General features: G+C 49.3%; 1 protein-coding gene across 1 annotated transcript in view; it reads left to right on the forward strand.

Annotated features, from left to right (window-relative positions):
* Positions 1–488: 488 nt before the first annotated feature.
* Positions 489–18,393, forward strand: part of BCAS1 (brain enriched myelin associated protein 1) — a 33,811-nt gene continuing 15,906 nt past the window's right edge. Inside the window, exons 1-7 of the mRNA XM_030230058.2 lie at positions 489–585; positions 4,388–4,461; positions 4,548–4,629; positions 7,785–8,290; positions 13,096–13,248; positions 13,750–13,794; positions 16,435–16,575. Of these exons, the coding sequence (XP_030085918.2) occupies positions 4,393–4,461; positions 4,548–4,629; positions 7,785–8,290; positions 13,096–13,248; positions 13,750–13,794; positions 16,435–16,575 (996 nt within the window). The 5' untranslated portion in view covers positions 489–585; positions 4,388–4,392. The remainder of the gene's footprint in view (positions 586–4,387; positions 4,462–4,547; positions 4,630–7,784; positions 8,291–13,095; positions 13,249–13,749; positions 13,795–16,434; positions 16,576–18,393) is intronic.

The following is an 18,393-nucleotide window of genomic DNA, read 5'->3' on the forward strand; positions in this document are numbered from 1 at the left end:
TTTATTGGCTGAGGTGCTGTGACAACTGAGAACAAAGAGCTCTCCCTGCTGCAGCCACCCCCAGTGTGAGTGAGCCCTGTGACTCACCTGAGGGAGCAGCAAATGGTGACAATGGCTTTAAAATAGCAGCACTTAGTCAGGCTGCACATTCTGCAGGGGGATTAGGAGCCACCCAGGCTGCACACTCTGCAGGGGGATCAGGAACCACACTGACAACAGCAAACAGCCCTGCCAGTGAAAGAACTTTGGGTTTTTCCTGCATTTGGGGAAAGCCCATGTTGGGAAGGGGTTTGTGAGGGTCCAGCACAGTGGGGCTGCCCCAGGTCAGGGACACACAAGCGCCCTGGAGCAGGTTTGGGTGGCCAGAGAGCTGAGAACAGAAAACACCTGGGGAGGGCTGGGAGGGGCACGGGGCTGCTCCACCCCGGCTGTGTTTGCACCCAGTGTTTGTGAGCACTCCCTGTGTGACCGTGGGGCAGAGCAGGGACAGGGACAGTGGCACAGCAGGCAGGGCTGGGTGAGCAGCACATCCATCACCTGGACCAGCTCCAGCTCCCAGAGGCTGTCCTGGCCCCTCTCCCCCAGGTAACTCCTTCATCTCCTTCCCTCCCTCTGTGCAGCTCTGCTCTGCTGCTTTGGCTTTTCCTGGGTTTTGCTCTCACAAAAGCATTTTTTGTTTTCTGCTGCTCTGCTCCAGCAGTCCTGCCTGTGCTCTCCAAGGATCTCAGGAGCTCCTGCGAGTCTCATTTTCTGTATTTGTGCTTTAAAGCACCAGCTCTGCCTTTCCCCAGCAGTGCCCTGGCTTTTCCTGCAGAATGGGAGCACACCTTTGTGGCAGAGCTTTCCCCAGCCACTCTGGGACTCCTTGCTCACCTGGTGGCATTGTGGAGCTGTCCCCTCCCTGAGAGCCCAGGGCGTGAATGTTTGAACTATTTTGCTTTTCCCACTTGGCTCCAGCGTGGAGTGGCTGAAAGAATTGTATTAAAGTGTCCCAAGAGCAATAGGGACTGTAAATCAGCATGTCCTGCGTGCCCAGCCCCTGCCAGGCTGGCTCCTGGCTGCTCCCGGGTGTTCCTTGTTTGCTGTAGGTGACTCATCCCAGCTGTCCCAGCTCCTGCTGTCCCTGTGTGCCCACTGCTGCTGCCCAGCTCTGCCAGGGCTCACAGCCACCTGCCCTGCTCCCCCTCCCCAGTCCCAGGTGCCTCTCCCTGCAGGACAAGGCAGAGCTGCTCTCAAGGTAAGCAGAATTTCTGCACTCTGTGCTGTCAGCAGCCCTTTCTTCGCTCCTCCTCAATCCCAGCTGAAAATTCTGCTTTTCCACCTGGACGTGGCCATGTCTGCAGGCTCACCTGGGTTCCAAGGGCAGGGAAATTGATTATTTTCTGTGATGTTTGAATGCAACATACGGTAAGTTTTAGGGAGGAGTTAATTGTGGGCTTTTGGCATTTTCAGACATGGGTGATTGCAATATTCCAGGCTGGTCAGTGCATCAGGGAGGGGAGGCTTGGCTGCCTTTAGCAGCACACAGCAGATCAGAGATTTTGCAGTAATTTCCTCTCATATTTTCAAAGCTTTTCTTACCATTCTGCCAGGACCAAACCAATGATTTTTGAGAGAGAGAGAGTGAAAAAGGGGGATTTTCCCAAGCCTTGAAATTGGCACACTATGGTGCACACAACATTAGAACCAATTAAAAATGCATTTATTTTCCTTTTGAATTATTTTCTGCATTACAATGGAAGCAGCGAGGCATAATTTGGGAAAGGGATTGTTTCAGAGCTGTAGAAGCTGGTAGTTCATGTTCCTTTTGGAACCAGTCAGGCTGGATTCCAGCTGGCCTGAGGGAGCCCCCACAAGGAGAATACCCTTGGAACTTGGTGACAAAGCTGTACCTGGAAAGGGAGCCTCGGGACAGGAGTTACTGCAGCTCCTGCTGACTTTTAGGGGCTTTGCTCTCATTTTGAAGAATGTTCTTGCCTCTCAGTCCTCCAAGTCCATCTTCTCCCATAAAAGCTGTCCCATTTTCTCTCACAGAGTGAGGCAGAGCCCTGGCCCAGCTGCAGGGAGGGTGTGGGTCTCCCCCTCTGCAGACACCCCAAACCCCCTGGCTGAGTTCCTGTGTCACCTGCCCCAGGTGGCCCTGCCTGAGCAGGGGTTGGGCTGGCTGATCTCCAAGGGCCCTTCCAAGCCAATCCTGCTGCAATTCCCTGATTATCTAACCCTCAAACACATCCTGAGAGCTCCTTTATTTGCCTTTGTTTGCCTTCACGTTGAACAACTCCAGCTTTAAGCTGCTGTGTATCGAATGAGAGAAAAATGGATGTGAGCACTCCGGGAAAAACAAAACCATTCCATGGGAATGGCAGGGCTGGGGCTGCTCTTTGTCAGCTCTGGAGCCACACGGGGACAGTCAGCGGCAGGAGCTGGCACAAGGGCACGGCAGTGACATCAGCTGCCAGTTTGACTCGGTTTGTGTTCGGCTCCTCACTGCTCTGCTCACATTTGTCTATAGGTGGCAGTGACCGGTCATTTTTCTTTAAAATAAGGCAGAAATAGCACACGTGGATGTTTCTAAATCATGCAGGGGTTTGGGGTGGAAGGGACCTTAAAGCTTATCCTGTGCCACCCTTCCAGAGCAGGGACACCTCCCCCTGTCCCAGGCTGCTCCAGCCTGGCCCTGGGCACTGCCAGGGATGGGGCAGCCCCAGCTCCAAACTCTCCATGAGCACAGCAGAGAGCAGTTTGGTGCTTTGGGATCACATTTGGGATTGTGTAGCAAGTTTTCTTCCCATTTTTAGCAAAAAGCCTCTCCTGTTCATCTCCATCTTTCCTTGAGAGAGTTCCTGTGAGTGAAAATATTTTGAAATTCCAAATGGCTGCTGTGTGTGTTTTATTTCAGTGAGAATTATAAACTGGATTTTAGGAAATGGCTGAGCTCCCCTAGAGCAAAGTCTGCCAGAGATCAGAGCCTCTGGTCCCTGCTCTGCATCAGCTCCAGACAGCTCACCTGGAGGGAGGAAATCTGCTTCAACAGGAAGCTGCAGGGGCTGAGAATCAGCTACAAATTGTTGAAATTAAGGAAAAAAAAAAAAAAAGAGGAATTTGCTTCTCTCTCTCACACAGATTTTACAGCACGTGTGAGAAAGGAAGCAAACCTGCAAATATTCCATCCTGGCACAAACCAGGCCTTGGGAGTGCAGGACAAAACAAATCCTCCAGATTCGAGCAGACACTGAATTTTCCCCTGAGCCTGGGTTCGGATCTTGTTTTCTTCTCCTGCCTTGGGATAACCCTGGAAGCTGCCAGAACACAGCCACAGAGCAAGGGCAGGAGCTCGTTGTGCATCCAAATCTGGACTTCTGATTTATCCTGGGAATATCAGCTGAGGAATAAACCCTGTGAGACCCTCAGCAATCAGAGCAGACCCGGGGCTGGGGCTGAGAGCTGACCCTGCTCTCCCATCCCAATCCTAGGCAAGGTCATTTCCTAACACTACTGATTTCCTTTTTTTCCCTGGTTGCTAGAGTGGTTCAATTAAAATTTATTCTGATTTATTTAAAGGAGGTGTTCTCCTCCATTCTTTGCAGCTTCACTGATTCCTCCAGGCAGGAAGCAGAGCAGTAATAACTCTGTTAGCTGTGTGGCTGTGCAGGGCATCCCAGAGGGTGAGCACAGCTCCAGCCTCCTCTCCTTGGGCACCTCCCTCTCTCCAGGTGTGGCTCAGGAGGCTTTCTCCTCGTTGTTTATTTGGGAACTTTAACAGCAAGCACACATTTATATCCTGAGTCAACAGGAGCTCCCTTCTTCACTCGGGTCTGCTTTGCTCTTCCACCGTTTTTCAGGGAGTGTTTGGCCCCAGGGAATTCACAGAGCAAGATCAGAGGGTACATAAATGTATTCTGAATTAAGGGTAAAAGAAAATAAGGGACAAGAAAAGAAAGGACCCTAAATGTATTTGAAATTAAGAGGGAAATAAAAGGAAAATAAACTCCCAGAAGGTTTATGTGATTTAGTACACAGGCTGAGGTTCAGTTTCCACGTGTGATGCCTTTCCATGCTGCCTCTTTCCTTCTCCCTGCTCTTTATTAAATAGAACCCAAACAAAACCACGCAGGCTGTTGTAATTTCTGCTCAGGTTTTAGCCCTGTTCTTCTGCTCCCTCCTGAGCAGGTGGGGCTGCAGCCCAGTTTGCCTCCACAAACAAGAAAAGTTTGTTGGCTGGTGCCGTTTTGGGGAGCAGCTGTGAGCCCTGAGCACCATGGGCTCGGTTGGGGCAGGTGCCTTGGGTGGGGTTTTAGGGATTGTAACACCTGCCCCTGCCTGCTGGTGCATTCATATTAATGACAGAAAAGGGTAATTTGGGGTTTGTCTCTCCTCCTCCTCACAGGAGCTATGGGGAATAACCTGAGCGTGCCAGAGGAAGCTGAGGATGACAACACCTGCACAGTGAAGAGTTACCAGGTGAGCAACTCCCACCTCCCCTGGCTGCTGCCAGTGCAATTTTCACCCTTTTGGTGTCCTAAACTCTCTGGTTTTTGTTATTTCAGCCTCTCCCGGAGTCTCCCGATGGTATTACAAATGGATCTGTGGTGTTTGCTCAGAGCCCTCCCCTGGCAGTGAATGGTGAAGGTATGGGCTGGGAAGGGGGTGGAAGTGCCCTGGGGGAGGTTTGGACTGCAGGAACAGTAAATATTCATGTGTGGCTTGGAATTAGGGGATGAACCCGTGGTCCAGCTCTGACATGGAAATGTGGCTCTGCAGAGGCTGCAAAGTTTAAATACAACAAAAAGAAAAATAAGGAATTCTTGCCAAAGTTCTCTGGATGCTGGTTGGTAGTTGTGGGGGTTTGGTTCTGCCCTGGCCCCAAAAAGTGGAAATACAGGGCAGGGCTTTGTCTGCAGCATCACCAGGCAGGGGTGGGTGCTCTGCTGGTCCCTGCCACGTTTGGGACAAAGTGTGCCCAGGCTCTGGGGGAATTCCGGGTGGAATTCGTGTCTCCAGCACGCCCTGGGGGAATTGTTGCTGCAAGGAGCCCAAATGGAGGCTCTAGGAAAGGACAAAATGCTGCAGTGTAGGGGGATTGTGGACTCTTGTAGGGGTTTGGGGTTTCTGGGGAACACCAGGAAATGTTTTACAAGAAGAGAACAGTTCATGTGTTGGAAAAGGACAAAAAATCCATGTCCTGGCTCTGTGTTCTGATAAAGTCTTCGAAACCACCTCTGCGTTTTTAAATATCAGCCCTTCTGTTCTCCTAATCCCAGAGAATTTCACACTGAAGTTCTGTGCTGTGTGGAAGATGTGTTTCAGTCAGGTTTTTTTGGTGTCTGGGGTTTTCTTTCTCTTAAAGGAAAATGTGAAAGGCATAATATTGACTAGACTATTACAATTATAATTTGAACTAATTTCAATTTTACATTGAAACTGACAATTTTCCTGTTCTAATTCAGCAAGTCGGTTTGAGCCTGTCAGCTTTCCACAGTTATAATTAAATACATCTAAATTCATCCTTGAAATGTGGTGATGACTGACAGGGAAATCAGATCCATATTCCAGCCCAAGCAGGGAAGAGAAGCTGGAGCTCAGGGGGAGCTGAAGGATTTACCTCTCCACGAGACCCTTTTTTATTGGGGTTTCACACCACATCATCTGTGCTTCTGCCTCCCGGCCACAAAACAGATCCAAGCAAGACTATTTTTCTTTTGTCTCTTGTTTCTTTTGTCTTGTGCAAAGCAGGAGCTGCCTTTTCCTGCCTGTGAATCCCATACCAGGGATTTTCACCTCAGCTGTGTTATCAAAGCACCATTGTTTTATAAAATCATAAAACATCCTTTTAAATCAAAAGGGTTTTTGCATCTAAGGCGTGATGGCCACGTGTGTACATGTGGAATGATTTGTGTGAGTTTTGGGGGAGGAAATGTGATTCTGAGCCACAGTTTGTGAGAGAAGAAATGTGAAATGTAAAGAGAAATGTAAGGATAAGAAACCTGGCTGGGATGTGATTTATCAGTATTCAAATCAGGCTCAAAATAACCCACAGGCAAAGGAGAGGTGCAGGCAGGAGGGAGAGGAGAAATGAGTGAAATAGTTCTGACTGCACACAACTCCCTCCTGGGAGTTTGGCCAGCCAGGAGATGGGATCAGTCCTGGTGCTTCCCATTCCTTTTGTTTCCTTAGCTTTGACACAGGAGCAGGTGATACTTTGATATATAACTGTCCCCAGTTTTACTGGTTTGGGTTTTTTTTGCATATCACTGATTTTAATTTGCTGTTAGCTGGGCTGAGTAGTGCCAAACAGGGCTGGTACTGACGTGGGCACTGCAGAGGGGTTGTGCAGGGGGTGAATTCACACTGATGTCAGTGAGGGGTGACAAAAATCAGCTCTGGGGGATAAACAGAAGGTAAAATTCACACTGATTTCAGTGAGGGGTGGCAAAAATCAGCTCTGGGGATGAGCAGAGGGTAAAATTCACACTGATTTCAGTGATAGGTGGCAGAAATCTTCTCTGGGGGCTGAGCAGCAGCACTGGGGTCCCCAGTGTGCCCTCAGACCCAGCTCACCCCAGCCCGAGTGCCCATGCCCGTGGGTAATCCCTCTCTCCTGTGTTGCAGCAGGTGCCATGGTGCCCGTGGGTAATCCCCTCTCTCCTGTGTTGCAGCGGGTGCCATGGTGCCCGTGGGTAATCCCCTCTCTCCTGTGTTGCAGTGGGTGCCATGGTGCCCGTGGCTAATCCCCTCTCTCCTGTGTTGCAGCGGGTGCCATGGTGCCCGTGGGTAATCCCTTCTCTCCTGTGTTGCAGCGGGTGCCATGGTGCCCATGGGTAATCCCCTCTCTCCTGTGTTGCAGCGGGTGCCATGGTGCCCGTGGGTAATCCCCTCTCTCCTGTGTTGCAGTGGGTGCCATGGTGCCCATGGGTAATCCCCTCTCTCCTGTGTTGCAGGGGATGCCATGGTGCCCATGGGTAATCCCCTCTCTCCTGTGTTGCAGTGGGTGCCATGGTGCCCATGGGTAATCCCCTCTCTCCTGTGTTGCAGTGGGTGCCATGGTGCCCGTGGGTAATCCCTTCTCTCCTGTGTTGCAGTGGGTGCCATGGTGCCCGTGGCTAATCCCCTCTCTCCTGTGTTGCAGTGGGTGCCATGGTGCCCATGGGTAATCCCCTCTCTCCTGTGTTGCAGTGGGTGCCATGGTGCCCTTGGGTAATCCCCTCTCTCCTGTGCTGCAGTGGGTGCCATGGTGCCCGTGGCTAATCCCCTCTCTCCTGTGTTGCAGCAGGTGCCATGGTGCCCGTGGGTAATCCCCTCTCTCCTGTGTTGCAGCGGGTGCCATGGTGCCCGTGGGTAATCCCCTCTCTCCTGTGTTGCAGTGGGTGCCATGGTGCCCGTGGGTAATCCCCTCTCTCCTGTGTTGCAGTGGGTGCCATGGTGCCCGTGGGTAATCCCCTCTCTCCTGTGCTGCAGGGGATGCCATGGTGCCCGTGGGTAATCCCCTCTCTCCTGTGTTGCAGTGGGTGCCATGGTGCCCATGGGTAATCCCCTCTCTCCTGTGTTGCAGCGGGTGCCATGGTGCCCGTGGGTAATCCCTCTCTCCTGTGTTGCAGGGGGATGCCATGGTGCCCATGGGTAATCCCCTCTCTCCTGTGTTGCAGTGGGTGCCATGGTGCCCGTGGGTAATCCCCTCTCTCCTGTGTTGCAGGGGATGCCATGGTGCCCGTGGGTAATCCCCTCTCTCCTGTGTTGCAGTGGGTGCCATGGTGCCCATGGGTAATCCCCTCTCTCCTGTGTTGCAGCGGGTGCCAGGGCGGCTGCAGGCCGGGAGGACGCTGCCGTTTCCTCGGCGGAGCCGGCCCGCGGTGCCCGGGCGGGCGGGCAGAGCGGCGGGAGCGCTGCCAGCAGGGCCCTGCCAGCTGCCAGGCCCCGCTCCCTGCTGGCCTTCCCCTGGGCCGTGCCAGCGCCTGCCGAGGAGCCAGCGGCGGCTCCGGCCCCCGCAGAGGCCGCTCTCGGTGCCAGCCAAGGCCCGGGCGAGGGCGCGGAGGGGCCCGGGGCAGCCCCCCAGCACGGGAGCCATCAGAGGCCGGGCCAGGCCCCGCCGCAGGCCGTGGAGCTCACAGGGACACCCGAGGGACGCGATGTGGCCGCCCCACGGGGCAAACAAGTGACACTGCTGGACAGGATCTTCAGGCTGGAGAAGGGCACGGGCAGGACGCGAGGTGACGCTGAGGAGGGACGGCAGGGCCTGGACATTCCCAACGGGAACATCGCGGCCGGCGCGCCCCACGGGGAACCGCTGGGCAAGGCAAGTGCTCCCCACAACAGCCTGACACCTCGGTTCTGCTGGGGGAACCTCTTGGGAATGTTGGCGGGGTGGGATAACTCCCTGTGGGGGTGGGAATGGGTCAGTGCTGCCCTTGAAATGACCACAGGTAACCCCCCAGGACAGAGGTGTGGAAAATGAACCTGTGGCCAAGGAGTGAAGCTCTGTCTCATGACTAAATCCTGACCTCCAGTTTCATTCAATTTCCAATTCCCCAAAAGGTTTGGGCAACACGGCTCCAACTGCCAGGAGGAGCAGCTGCCAGCTGCAAATGAAAGCAAAAATACCTGAAACCAAATAACTTCTTTGTGCTGTAGGACCTTGGAGTTTGACACTGGATGGGTTTCTAAAAGTTCTTTGGTGTGTTTTGTGTCATTTTTAAAATAGCCCTGCTTCTCCAGCAATCGTTGCTGGATACGCAAAATAACGAATATTATGCAGCGGTGATTTTTGTACTCCAGCTTATTGGGATGTTTTAGTCAAGGAAAAGTGGTTCATTAGAAATGATTTTGCAGGATGAGAATGTGATATAAGAAACTATGGATCTTAACTGAAAGTGCACTCTGGTCAAAGGAGCTGGAAGTTAAAACGAGTTTAGATTTTGCACTTCCTGCCAGATCTGATGTCAGCAAAGGTAGAATTTTCAGGTAATTAGCTACAGAAGAAGCCCATCCTGTGAAAGGGAATAATAGGAATTGGTGATCAAATTGAAACCCTGTCTAATGTCAGGAACAGGAGGGAAAAACCAATGTGTAAATACCTTTTGAATAATTGCTTTTATTGGCCAGTTCAGGCTTGCAAATAACACGGTGATCACGGATGCTCTGGGTAGTGTTGAACTTTACTCATGGGATACTCACTGCTTACACTGCCAGCATTGCAAGTTGCCCCAAAATTCTTTTATTTTTAATCTTTGTCTTCTCTACTTTAGACTTGCTCAGATTTGAAGAGCACATTTCTTGTATAAATTTACATATTGCAATATTTTCCTGAGGGTTCATTTTTGAGAAGGAACAGTTGCATTTTTCCGCCCCTCAGGAGTGCTCCCATCACTGGTGTTTCAGACAGCTCGGGATGCACTTTTAAAGAACCCATAAATGCATTCAGCACCTAAGCAGAACAGGGTGGATAATTTGCAATGCATCCTCTGTTCAGGGCACACTGGCACTTCTGTGTTCAGCCTCGTAGAATGGAGCTTTTCAACACCCCAAATTCCTGCAGATATTTCTGACTGTCACACACAACAAGGCTTGCAGGAATTGTCTCTCTTTTCCCACCAAATGCCAAATTCTCGTTTCCTACTTTGCTGTCACTGCAGTGACACTGTTTCATTTACAGACTGGGGAAGGTCACAGCTGGTGCTGCTGAAGGAATGCTGTGACAGTCCAAGGCAAGAGCACTCTGGAGCAGTTTTAACTAAAATTCAGAGTTAAACACTGCTGGGAGCAAACAGTCCTGTTGAAAGCTCAGGTGAGGCAGGGCATGATCAGGGACTGAAGGGAATCTAAATCATTATCCCAGTTCAAGCAGGGAAGCACTGCTCATCCAGATCAAGCTTTATTGTACCAATAACACCTGGATTTCACATTAATTCCACTGGCTGGCAGTTCTGCCCCAGTCCCCTTGTACCCATCCCCATCCTGGAGCTTCCTGGTGGGAATAACCTGGAAATTCCAGGCACTGCTGAGCCCTGGGTGCTGCTGGGGCTGGCAGGGAGTGTCTGCAGGATCCCAGCAGCTTTTTGGAGCCCAGGAACATTCCTGAGGACAGGACTGGTTATCAGAAATGCCTCTGCCCCTCCCAGGTGTGTGCTTTAAGGTGCACCATGGACATCTTTGAGGAATCACCAAACTGGGGCTCACTGGGTAAATAAATGACAGATCTGGATCACAGGGAGAGGAATTTTAAACTTGTGCTTGAATTTTTGGGCTATAACTTTGGCTCTTTCAGATATGAAAAGGAATATATGGTGGGGGCAGAGAGGAGTGAAGCACCTTTTTTTGGGGAAAATACATCAGCTAAACACTGCAATGTGTTGCCAAATTTAACTCAATCCCTAAAACAAAGGTTGTGGCTCTGCCTTGCAGCACAGTTGCCTTCTGTTCCCTCTGAAGTTCCAATTCTCCTGCTGGATGGGAGAATGACCATGCCTAATTTAATTACTGTTACTGTAGTAACTACAAACTGCTACCAAATAATCGTACTAAAAATCAAGATATCGCTGCCAACAGCTCCTCTTTTCTCTTTTTTCCTTTGTGGATTATGACTTGTAGTATCTGTAAATGCTAAAAGCAAAGTTTCCCTGCGCTGAGTGCCAAGACAAAACAAACAGCGTTGCTGGTGAGTAAGAGAGAGGCTCCACAGTTGTAGCTTAAGAGCTGCACAAACATTCTGTGTTTGCTGAGCCACTCTTTATTTTTGTGGTCTACAAAACTACATTCAGAGCGCAGCATAATTAAAACAAGGGCAGAATTCATGAATTCATGAAGCATTTACTATGTAAGCCAAAGAAAAGATAAATTATATGCCTGAAATGTTTCACTGAGCCATGATTCATGCAAACAAAAGTGCTGGCAGGAATACATTCTTTTGATATGTTTGGGGTTTTTTTTTTTTCCTGATGACTGAACTGAAACTACAGTATATTTAAGGTGTTTATTACCCCCAAATTTAGCTTCTCAAAGACATGAATTGAACATTTACATAGCATCTATTAGCTCCTAATACTGATCTTCTGTTATTCCTGGGGTTTCTTTCATTATTTACCCCCGGGGCTTTGAGCAGGGAGCTGCCACAGAGGCTTTTGTGGTGATTTTGTGGCTCTGCAGACGTGATCCTGCAGGGCTGTGTGTTCTCTGTGCCTGATTTCAGTGCCGATGGCCCCAGCCTGGGCTCTTCCTGCAGGAACGTTCCCAGGGGAGCACAGGATGGAGCACAGCCCCTCTCCCAGGCCAGGCTGGGGTGGTTCTCTGTAGCCAAGGGCAGCTCGGCTTGGGCAGGGTCGTTTTTAGTGGGAAAAATTGGAATAAAAGCATTCTAAAGAACCTTTCCCCGTGCTGGGTGATTAAAATAGCACAATAATTGTGTAATATGGATTGCTTTATGTCACCAGTGGAAGGAATAGACTTTAAATGCTTTCAGACTTCAGAGGGATCAGGACAGCTGGGTGTGGGGTGGGCAGTGCCAGCAGGCTGCAGGATGTTGAAATGGGCACAGCAAATGGGGCACACCTGAGCTGTGAGGTTGGAGTTCAGGGATTTTGGGATGGCCCCAGTCCTCAGGATCTGCAGTGGCTTTCTCTCTTCTGTGTGACTTTGTCAGGGAGATGTCCTGGATCAGCCAGAGGTGCTGGATGCAGCTGTGTGCATCTCTCTCCCAAAATGAATCCCAAAGGATGCACTGGGCTTGTCTGTAATTCCAAAAGTTATTAAATCTGATTCTTTTTCTTGGTAGCATCCAGCTCCAAAGACTGTGATGGCACCAGGCACTGGGCTGTGAAGCTGGTTTTGTTTAGCAGCACATCAGCCTCCTCCTCCTCCTCCTCCTGCCTCAGTTGTCCCTTGAACTCCTGGAGCAGAGCCAGCATTTTCCATGGCACCAGAGCTCTGTGTGTGCCACCCCGGGCTGGCGTGGCCACGCGTGTCCTGCATGGGACAGATTGTTCCTGGGGCTGGCAGCTGCACAGAGTGCTGTGTGAGACCCTTCAGGGGCCTGCTGAGCATTCCAGCCCTGCTCTGCTGCTGCTGGGCCAGCCTGCAGAACTGGGTGGGTGGGGAATAACACTGGAGTCCCTTCTGGCATTTCAATGGACACTTTAACTCCCTGCAGCCTGCTGGCACTGCCCACCCCACACCCAGCTGTCCTGATCCCTCTGAAGTCTTAAACCATTTAAAGTCTATTCCTTCCACTTGTGACATAAAGAAACCCATATTATACAATTATTGTGCTATTTTAATCACCCAGCACGGGGAAAGGTTCTTCAGAACACTTTTATTCTAATTTTTCCCACTAAAAAAAGCACTGAGTATAATGGGCTGGTTAGGGGAAAATACCTTTGATGTCACTCTCTCCTGCACAATGCTCTTGCTGAGCTTTCCTGTGCAGGTTCCAGGCAAAGGTGGCCAAAATGGAAGGTAAATTCAGTGTGAGAGGTGCCAAACTCTCCAAAACTATTCAAGAAATGGTTTTTTAGAAGCAGACCCTTGTCCAGCTGTCTAAACAGAAAACAAGTACATTAATATTACCTGCTTTTGTGAGTGCTAGAGCCCTGGAAAATGTTCTGGGGCTCTGTGAAGTGTAATTCCATGAAGAGAAGAGGCAGCTCCATCTGGCTAAGAGGAATTACTTTGATTTGTTGCCTTTTTCCTTCTTTTAATGTGTGTCACGTTGGTGTTTGGTGGATAAAAATGATTCCTGGCATGGCAAAATAGAGAACCAGAAGCCATCTTTGTACGGTGCACTCAGACACGGAGCTGGCAGGGCCAAAATCTCAGAGTTTGCTCCCATTTTGCACAAGTTCAGCCTTGGAAAGACAGAAGTGGAGTTTGGGGCTCGCCCTGTGCTCGTTGTGGCTGAGAAGAGCATTCCCCCAAGCAGCAGCAATGCTGAGTGTCTGAGCAGAGAGGGGAAGGAGAGGGATAAATGCGGGATTGTTCTGCCCGTGGGCTGGGCAGGAATGGTTGGAATTGCTGTTGTGACTCCCAGCAAGTCACAAAAGCCACTTCTGCATTCCACGGGGAATCAGGCAAGCTGGCACTGAGCAATCTGTGCCCCCTTTTATGTTTTAGGAGATAGATGAGTGCAGCCCAAAGCAGCTTGGGCAGGACTCTGCAGGTGAGCAAGACCTGGCTGCTGCAGCACCTGGGAGGGCGCAGGCGGAGCGGGACAGTCCCCAGGCAGCTGCAGGACAGGGCTCAGTCATGAGCTTCCTCAGAACACTGGTAAGTTCTGCCTTGCCTTTCCATCTCTTCGGGTTTCAGTTGCTTCCAAAAATCCCCTGTGGGATTGGAAAATTTGTAGAAGTAATGTTAAAATGTATAAAGAAATGTAGAATGTTGTCTGTCCTGGGGGGATGAGGAGGGGTGTGGGGGGGACACTGAAATGATCAAGTGAGTGCCACCTGCTCTGCAAACTTCTTCTACACAGATACAGGTCTTGAACTGTCTCAAAGACTTTCTGCTTGGTATTCCTTTTGTACCACCTCTAAAAGTTCATTTTTATTAATTGGTTAGAAGCTTGAATAGTAAATATTCGATCCGGGCATTTTTTACCGTAGCCATTATGTGTTCTCAAGGAATATTTGCATTATCAGTTTTCCCACTTGAGGCAAGCAGTATTTGTATTTTCCTTTTGTGCAAATAAAACCTGCTGATTTCAGGCTGATCTTTTCCATCTTTTGAAAGGCTGGGTTGAGTGACTGTTTTTTCTCAAATTCTTTTAAGGTCTCCCCAAGCAAAGCTGAAGCCAAAAGTGATTCTGAAGACAAGGTAGGCAGTTCCTTGTTCACTGGTCATTAGGTGTTTTTCACACAGGGATTTCCTCTTCATTTTGTTGGGTTTTTTCCCAACTGATGTCATCACTTGAAGTAATTTGAAATATTTTTCCCCTGGATAAACTGAAAAGGAAGAGACAGAACAGTGCCATTCTTAATATCATCTGTTACAATCAAAATCTGTCGTGCTTTCTGCAAGCTTGGTGATGATTGGTGATGCTTTTGGTTGTTTCTCTGACTTGTCTTTGATATAAAATTTCCATGAAAATTTTGAGTCCACAAAAAAAGTTGCATTTACTCATAGAACAGTTTTCCTTGTGCCATGAAGAAACTTTATTAAGAAACAAGGAATGAAGCCCTAAAAATTGAAGTGTTTTTTCCGCACAGATATTAGCCAAAATAACAACATTTTTGGGTGTTCTCCTATTTTTTTATTCTTTTTTCCTATTCAATGTTCAGTCTTTGCAGCAAAGTTGGTGAGTACTTGAATAACTCTGAAAATTATTCTCAGTAATTCTGAATAACTCTGAAAATCATCAAATAGGGTGAAGCTTTTCCAAGCTATGCAGAAAATGCAGTTATTAACGTGCTCTGGCTCAGGCAGACTTGCAGTTCTTCCCAGAGGTGGGGAACAATCTGGTTTGGATGGAACCAACCCCATTTCCCTCCCTGCCTCTGTCACCTGTGCCAGGTGACTGCTGGTGCTGCTGTCATTTGGACAGGAATATTGTGGGTGGGTTTGGTTTGCTGGCACACCTGGCAGGGCAAACAAACCCGGGTGACTTGCAGGATGTGCAAACTCCTTTCAGGAGATTAAGTGAGTTCTCTTTCACTGGGAGTTCCTTTATCTGATATGGCATTTGTACTTCAGTAAGGGGGAAATGTGTTTAGGAGGTTAATTTATCAGCTCCCAGGTAGAAAGCTGCAGATTTTTTGGCTGATAGGAAATAATGGCCCTTTTTTCCCCCCCAAAAAAACCAACTGAAGTGTGTTAAAGGTAAAGCTTTGCTAAGTGAAGTTTTCCCAAGTGCCATGGGGCTGTTGGGTGGCTGCTGTGCCTTCAAATGTTAGGATCATGGGATATCCTGGAGCTGGAAGGGATCCAAAGGTTCATCCAGCCCTGCCCCTGCACAGACCCCCAACAATCCCACCCAGAGCATTGTCCAGGCCCTCCTGGAGCTCTGGAAGCTTTGGAGCAAGGAATGATCTCTGGGGAGGCTGGGCAGTGCCCCAGCACCCTCTGGGGGAGAAGAACTTTCTGTTTCTCTAGGGTCAGGCTCTTATCAGTGCTGGCTGCAGCTCTAATCAGCTGCTGGGCCACGTGTGCTGCCAGCAGCCAGGCACACCCTCGGTGCTGGCTGTGCCTCTGATGCCTTGTGCAGGCTGCCCTAGATAGAGATGGATGGAGATAAAGAATAAAGCAGGGATTGATTCCAAGGATCTCCTGCATGGATCCACCTTGGGCAGCACCAGAGCCCAGCCAGGGCTGCACCCAGGATGACCCAAAATGGCCCCAAAATGCCCGGCCGGGCACGGGGTCTCTCCCTGGGATCAGCTCTGCTCCATTCCCACCTTGCAGTTCATTGTGCCAGCCCAGCTTTAGCCCAGGCAATCCCACCCTTGTTTTTCTCTCTCCAGCCCACGGGGTTTGTGCTCCTGGGCTGAGATTGGGATCATTTGTCCTTGGTGCCCAGCTGGAGCAGGAATTGTTTTGTCTCCCTGCTCTGTGCACAGAGCTCAGCATCCCATAATATGAACCCAGACCCTCACACTAAAGCAGCACAGAACCTGAAACATAGAAAAGCCAAACCTGAGGCATCACCTTGGTGCCATCCCTCGGTGCCATCCCTCCCTCTGTGCCCACACCAGCTCAGAGCCCGGTCACACCTGCCCAGGCAGTTCCTACAAACCAAGAGGTTGTTTGGACAAGGTCTGCCCCAATCACTGACCTCACCCTCCTGTGGCAGGCCCTGAGCTGATCCTGTGTCCCTCTGTGTTCAGGAAGTGTAAGGATTTAGAACTTTGCAGGAATAAGGGTCAATTTGAGAATTAGTAAGGAATAATCCTTCATTCTCCTCCAGGCCAGGTAATCAAAGGCATCTTCCTGCTTTAAAGCCTGAGACCTCAGACAGTTAATTAATTAATTTCAGGGACATTAATGCAAGCTTGAAATATCTTAGGCAGTGTATATCATGAATATTCACACTGCCCTTTTCCCAAATAATGCATTCTGTAAAACATTTTAAAGTCCCTATTATGCTTCAGTAAAAAGACTGAATGTTCCTCTGAAGGTTTATATATTTGCCTGTTTTAAAATTATAAGTCTGAAGTTGCTTCTTTGTGACTTGGAAAGGCAGATGTTTGTGGGATTTAAGTTTCAGTTTAGTGGAGATTTTAGAGGGAAAGTTGTGGTTTAATTTGGAATCGGGTGGATTGCCTTGGCTTTTATTTTGCTGCTCGTGTGAAAGAAATTCTGAGGAGAGCTGAGAAGTGACTGAGGGAAAAAACCCACAATTTATCCAGAGCGAAGAGGGAATATTTTCCTTTAATGCCACGTGTGTGATGATGGAATACTGTCTTTGATAAAGCAAATGTCTGCAGTAAGCACTCACCTGCACCTGCTGTTGTGCACAAGGGCTCCAGGGCGGAGAAGGGCCCTGGGGGACAGCCTGGCCCGAAGGCAGCAGCAGAATCCCCCTCCAAAGGAGCCAAGAAAAAGAAGGCAGAGAGCCCCAAGCTAGGCCACGGCACCTTTAGCAAACTCTTTAGGCACAAGGTTGGTATGGAGCTCCAGGAGCAGCAGAACCCTGAGAAATCACAGCTGGCTCACAGCTGGCACAGAGAGAGGAGCTCTTTCCCAACATCTGGCCAGATGTGCAGAGCTCTGGAGGTCCCTGGGGGAGCATTTCTGTGCCGGGGGGATGGGAACCATCCAGAGCTGCTCCTTCCTCTCGTTGGGCCCTCTGTGAGCTCGGGGTTCTGCAGCAATCCCTGGAGCAATAATTCCTGCCAGTTACTAACACGGACTAAACCCCCCTGGCCACTAAAAACCAAGATCAGAGGTGCTGACAAACAATGAATTGTGTAGAGGTGACCAAAACCTGAGACCAGAGAGGTTTGGGAGCTCAGCCCAGCCACAGATCAGGTTTTATGTCATTAATGTACACCAGAACTTGGCTGAAATTGGCATTTTGGGTCATCTGATACAGCACAGAGGAGGCTGGAATGTGGAATTTCCTGCAGAAATAGAGATTTCTCCCTGCAACCAAGATAATTAATTAATTTTATTCTGATTTAGTTTGAAGTAGAAAAAAATCCAGGTTTGATGAGTACTTTAAAGGGCTTTAAAATGCACAGTCAAGCAAATGGCTGTTTCAGAGGACATGAGTTTTTATGTTAAAAACCAGAAACTACCAAAACTGTAGGTCTCCAGTTCTGTGTTTGAAGATTTCTGAACTCTCTGAAGATGAACATGGCAGGCAAGCAGAGAATTGCAGCTTTTTTAAGCCAGAGAATGCAGCAGAGACCCTTCCAGTGGGGGAGGAACATAATTAATATTTAATTCTCCCTCCAGACACCCACGTGGAATTTCTGGTGAGTAGGGGGCTTTATAATGCAGGGCATAGGGCATTCTTTAATACATTTTAAAACCAAAAACGTTCTTTCCACTATCTCATTTTTGAGGGGAAAAAAAATTCATCTGCATATTACTGAAGGAATAATAGTATTCCAAGTGAATTCAAGTGTGCAGTTCTTCCCCAAACCTTAAATTTGATATCTCAGCTTCATTTCTTGATAAAATTAAAATATTAATTACTTGTTCATAATGAATTAAGATTTCCTGGCAAAAACCAAACCTGACTGGCATTTTTTAAGATTCCATTCCAATAATTAATCTTGTGATAAATTTTAGTGAGAAGAGTCCCTGGAATATTTAGTGGAAGTTTAAAGAGGTTGTGAGTTAACAGAAACATTGTTTTTCAGGCTCCTGTGTTACAAAATCCTAACTCTAAAGCAGCTTGTGATGCTCTTCCCATCCGTGCATGTTTGTCCTTCATCCCATGCTAATTTTGCATATAACTGTGCTGATTTATGGAAGTTTCCCTTGGAAGAGAAGGGTGAATCCCTCCCTTGCAGCACTAATGCTGAAGCCAGCCCATGCCATCCTCACCCTTGTTCTCACCTCATCCCGTTCTGGATGTTGTTTGTCAGAGCTGACCCCAAAAATAAGTTCTTGGCTCCTGCAGAATGTCTCACCTGCCCTGCAGAATGTCTCACCTGTTGTGTGCAGAGCTTCCCAAAGTCTGCCCAGGCTGCTGCAGCCTGGCCCGGGCTGTGGCTGGGGTTTGTACAGCTCAGGTCATTCTTCAGTGAGAGGGGTAAGAGCTGCAGCCAACATCCCTGGCCAAGGAGGAATTTATCTGGCTCCTCCTGGCCCTGTGTATCCTGATGACATCAGGAGCCCCATCAGTGAATGGTTGTGCTAGAGGAAATCCAACCTCATGCCCAAAAATGTGAGAGGCTGGGTGGAAGCACCTCCAGCACCTGCAGAGCTGCTCTTGGCAGAGCTCCCGCTCGTGTTCCAGAGCCAGGG

The sequence above is a fragment of the Serinus canaria genome, chromosome 20 (genome assembly GCF_022539315.1).
Source record: "Serinus canaria isolate serCan28SL12 chromosome 20, serCan2020, whole genome shotgun sequence".
NCBI classification, from domain to species: domain Eukaryota; kingdom Metazoa; phylum Chordata; class Aves; order Passeriformes; family Fringillidae; genus Serinus; species Serinus canaria.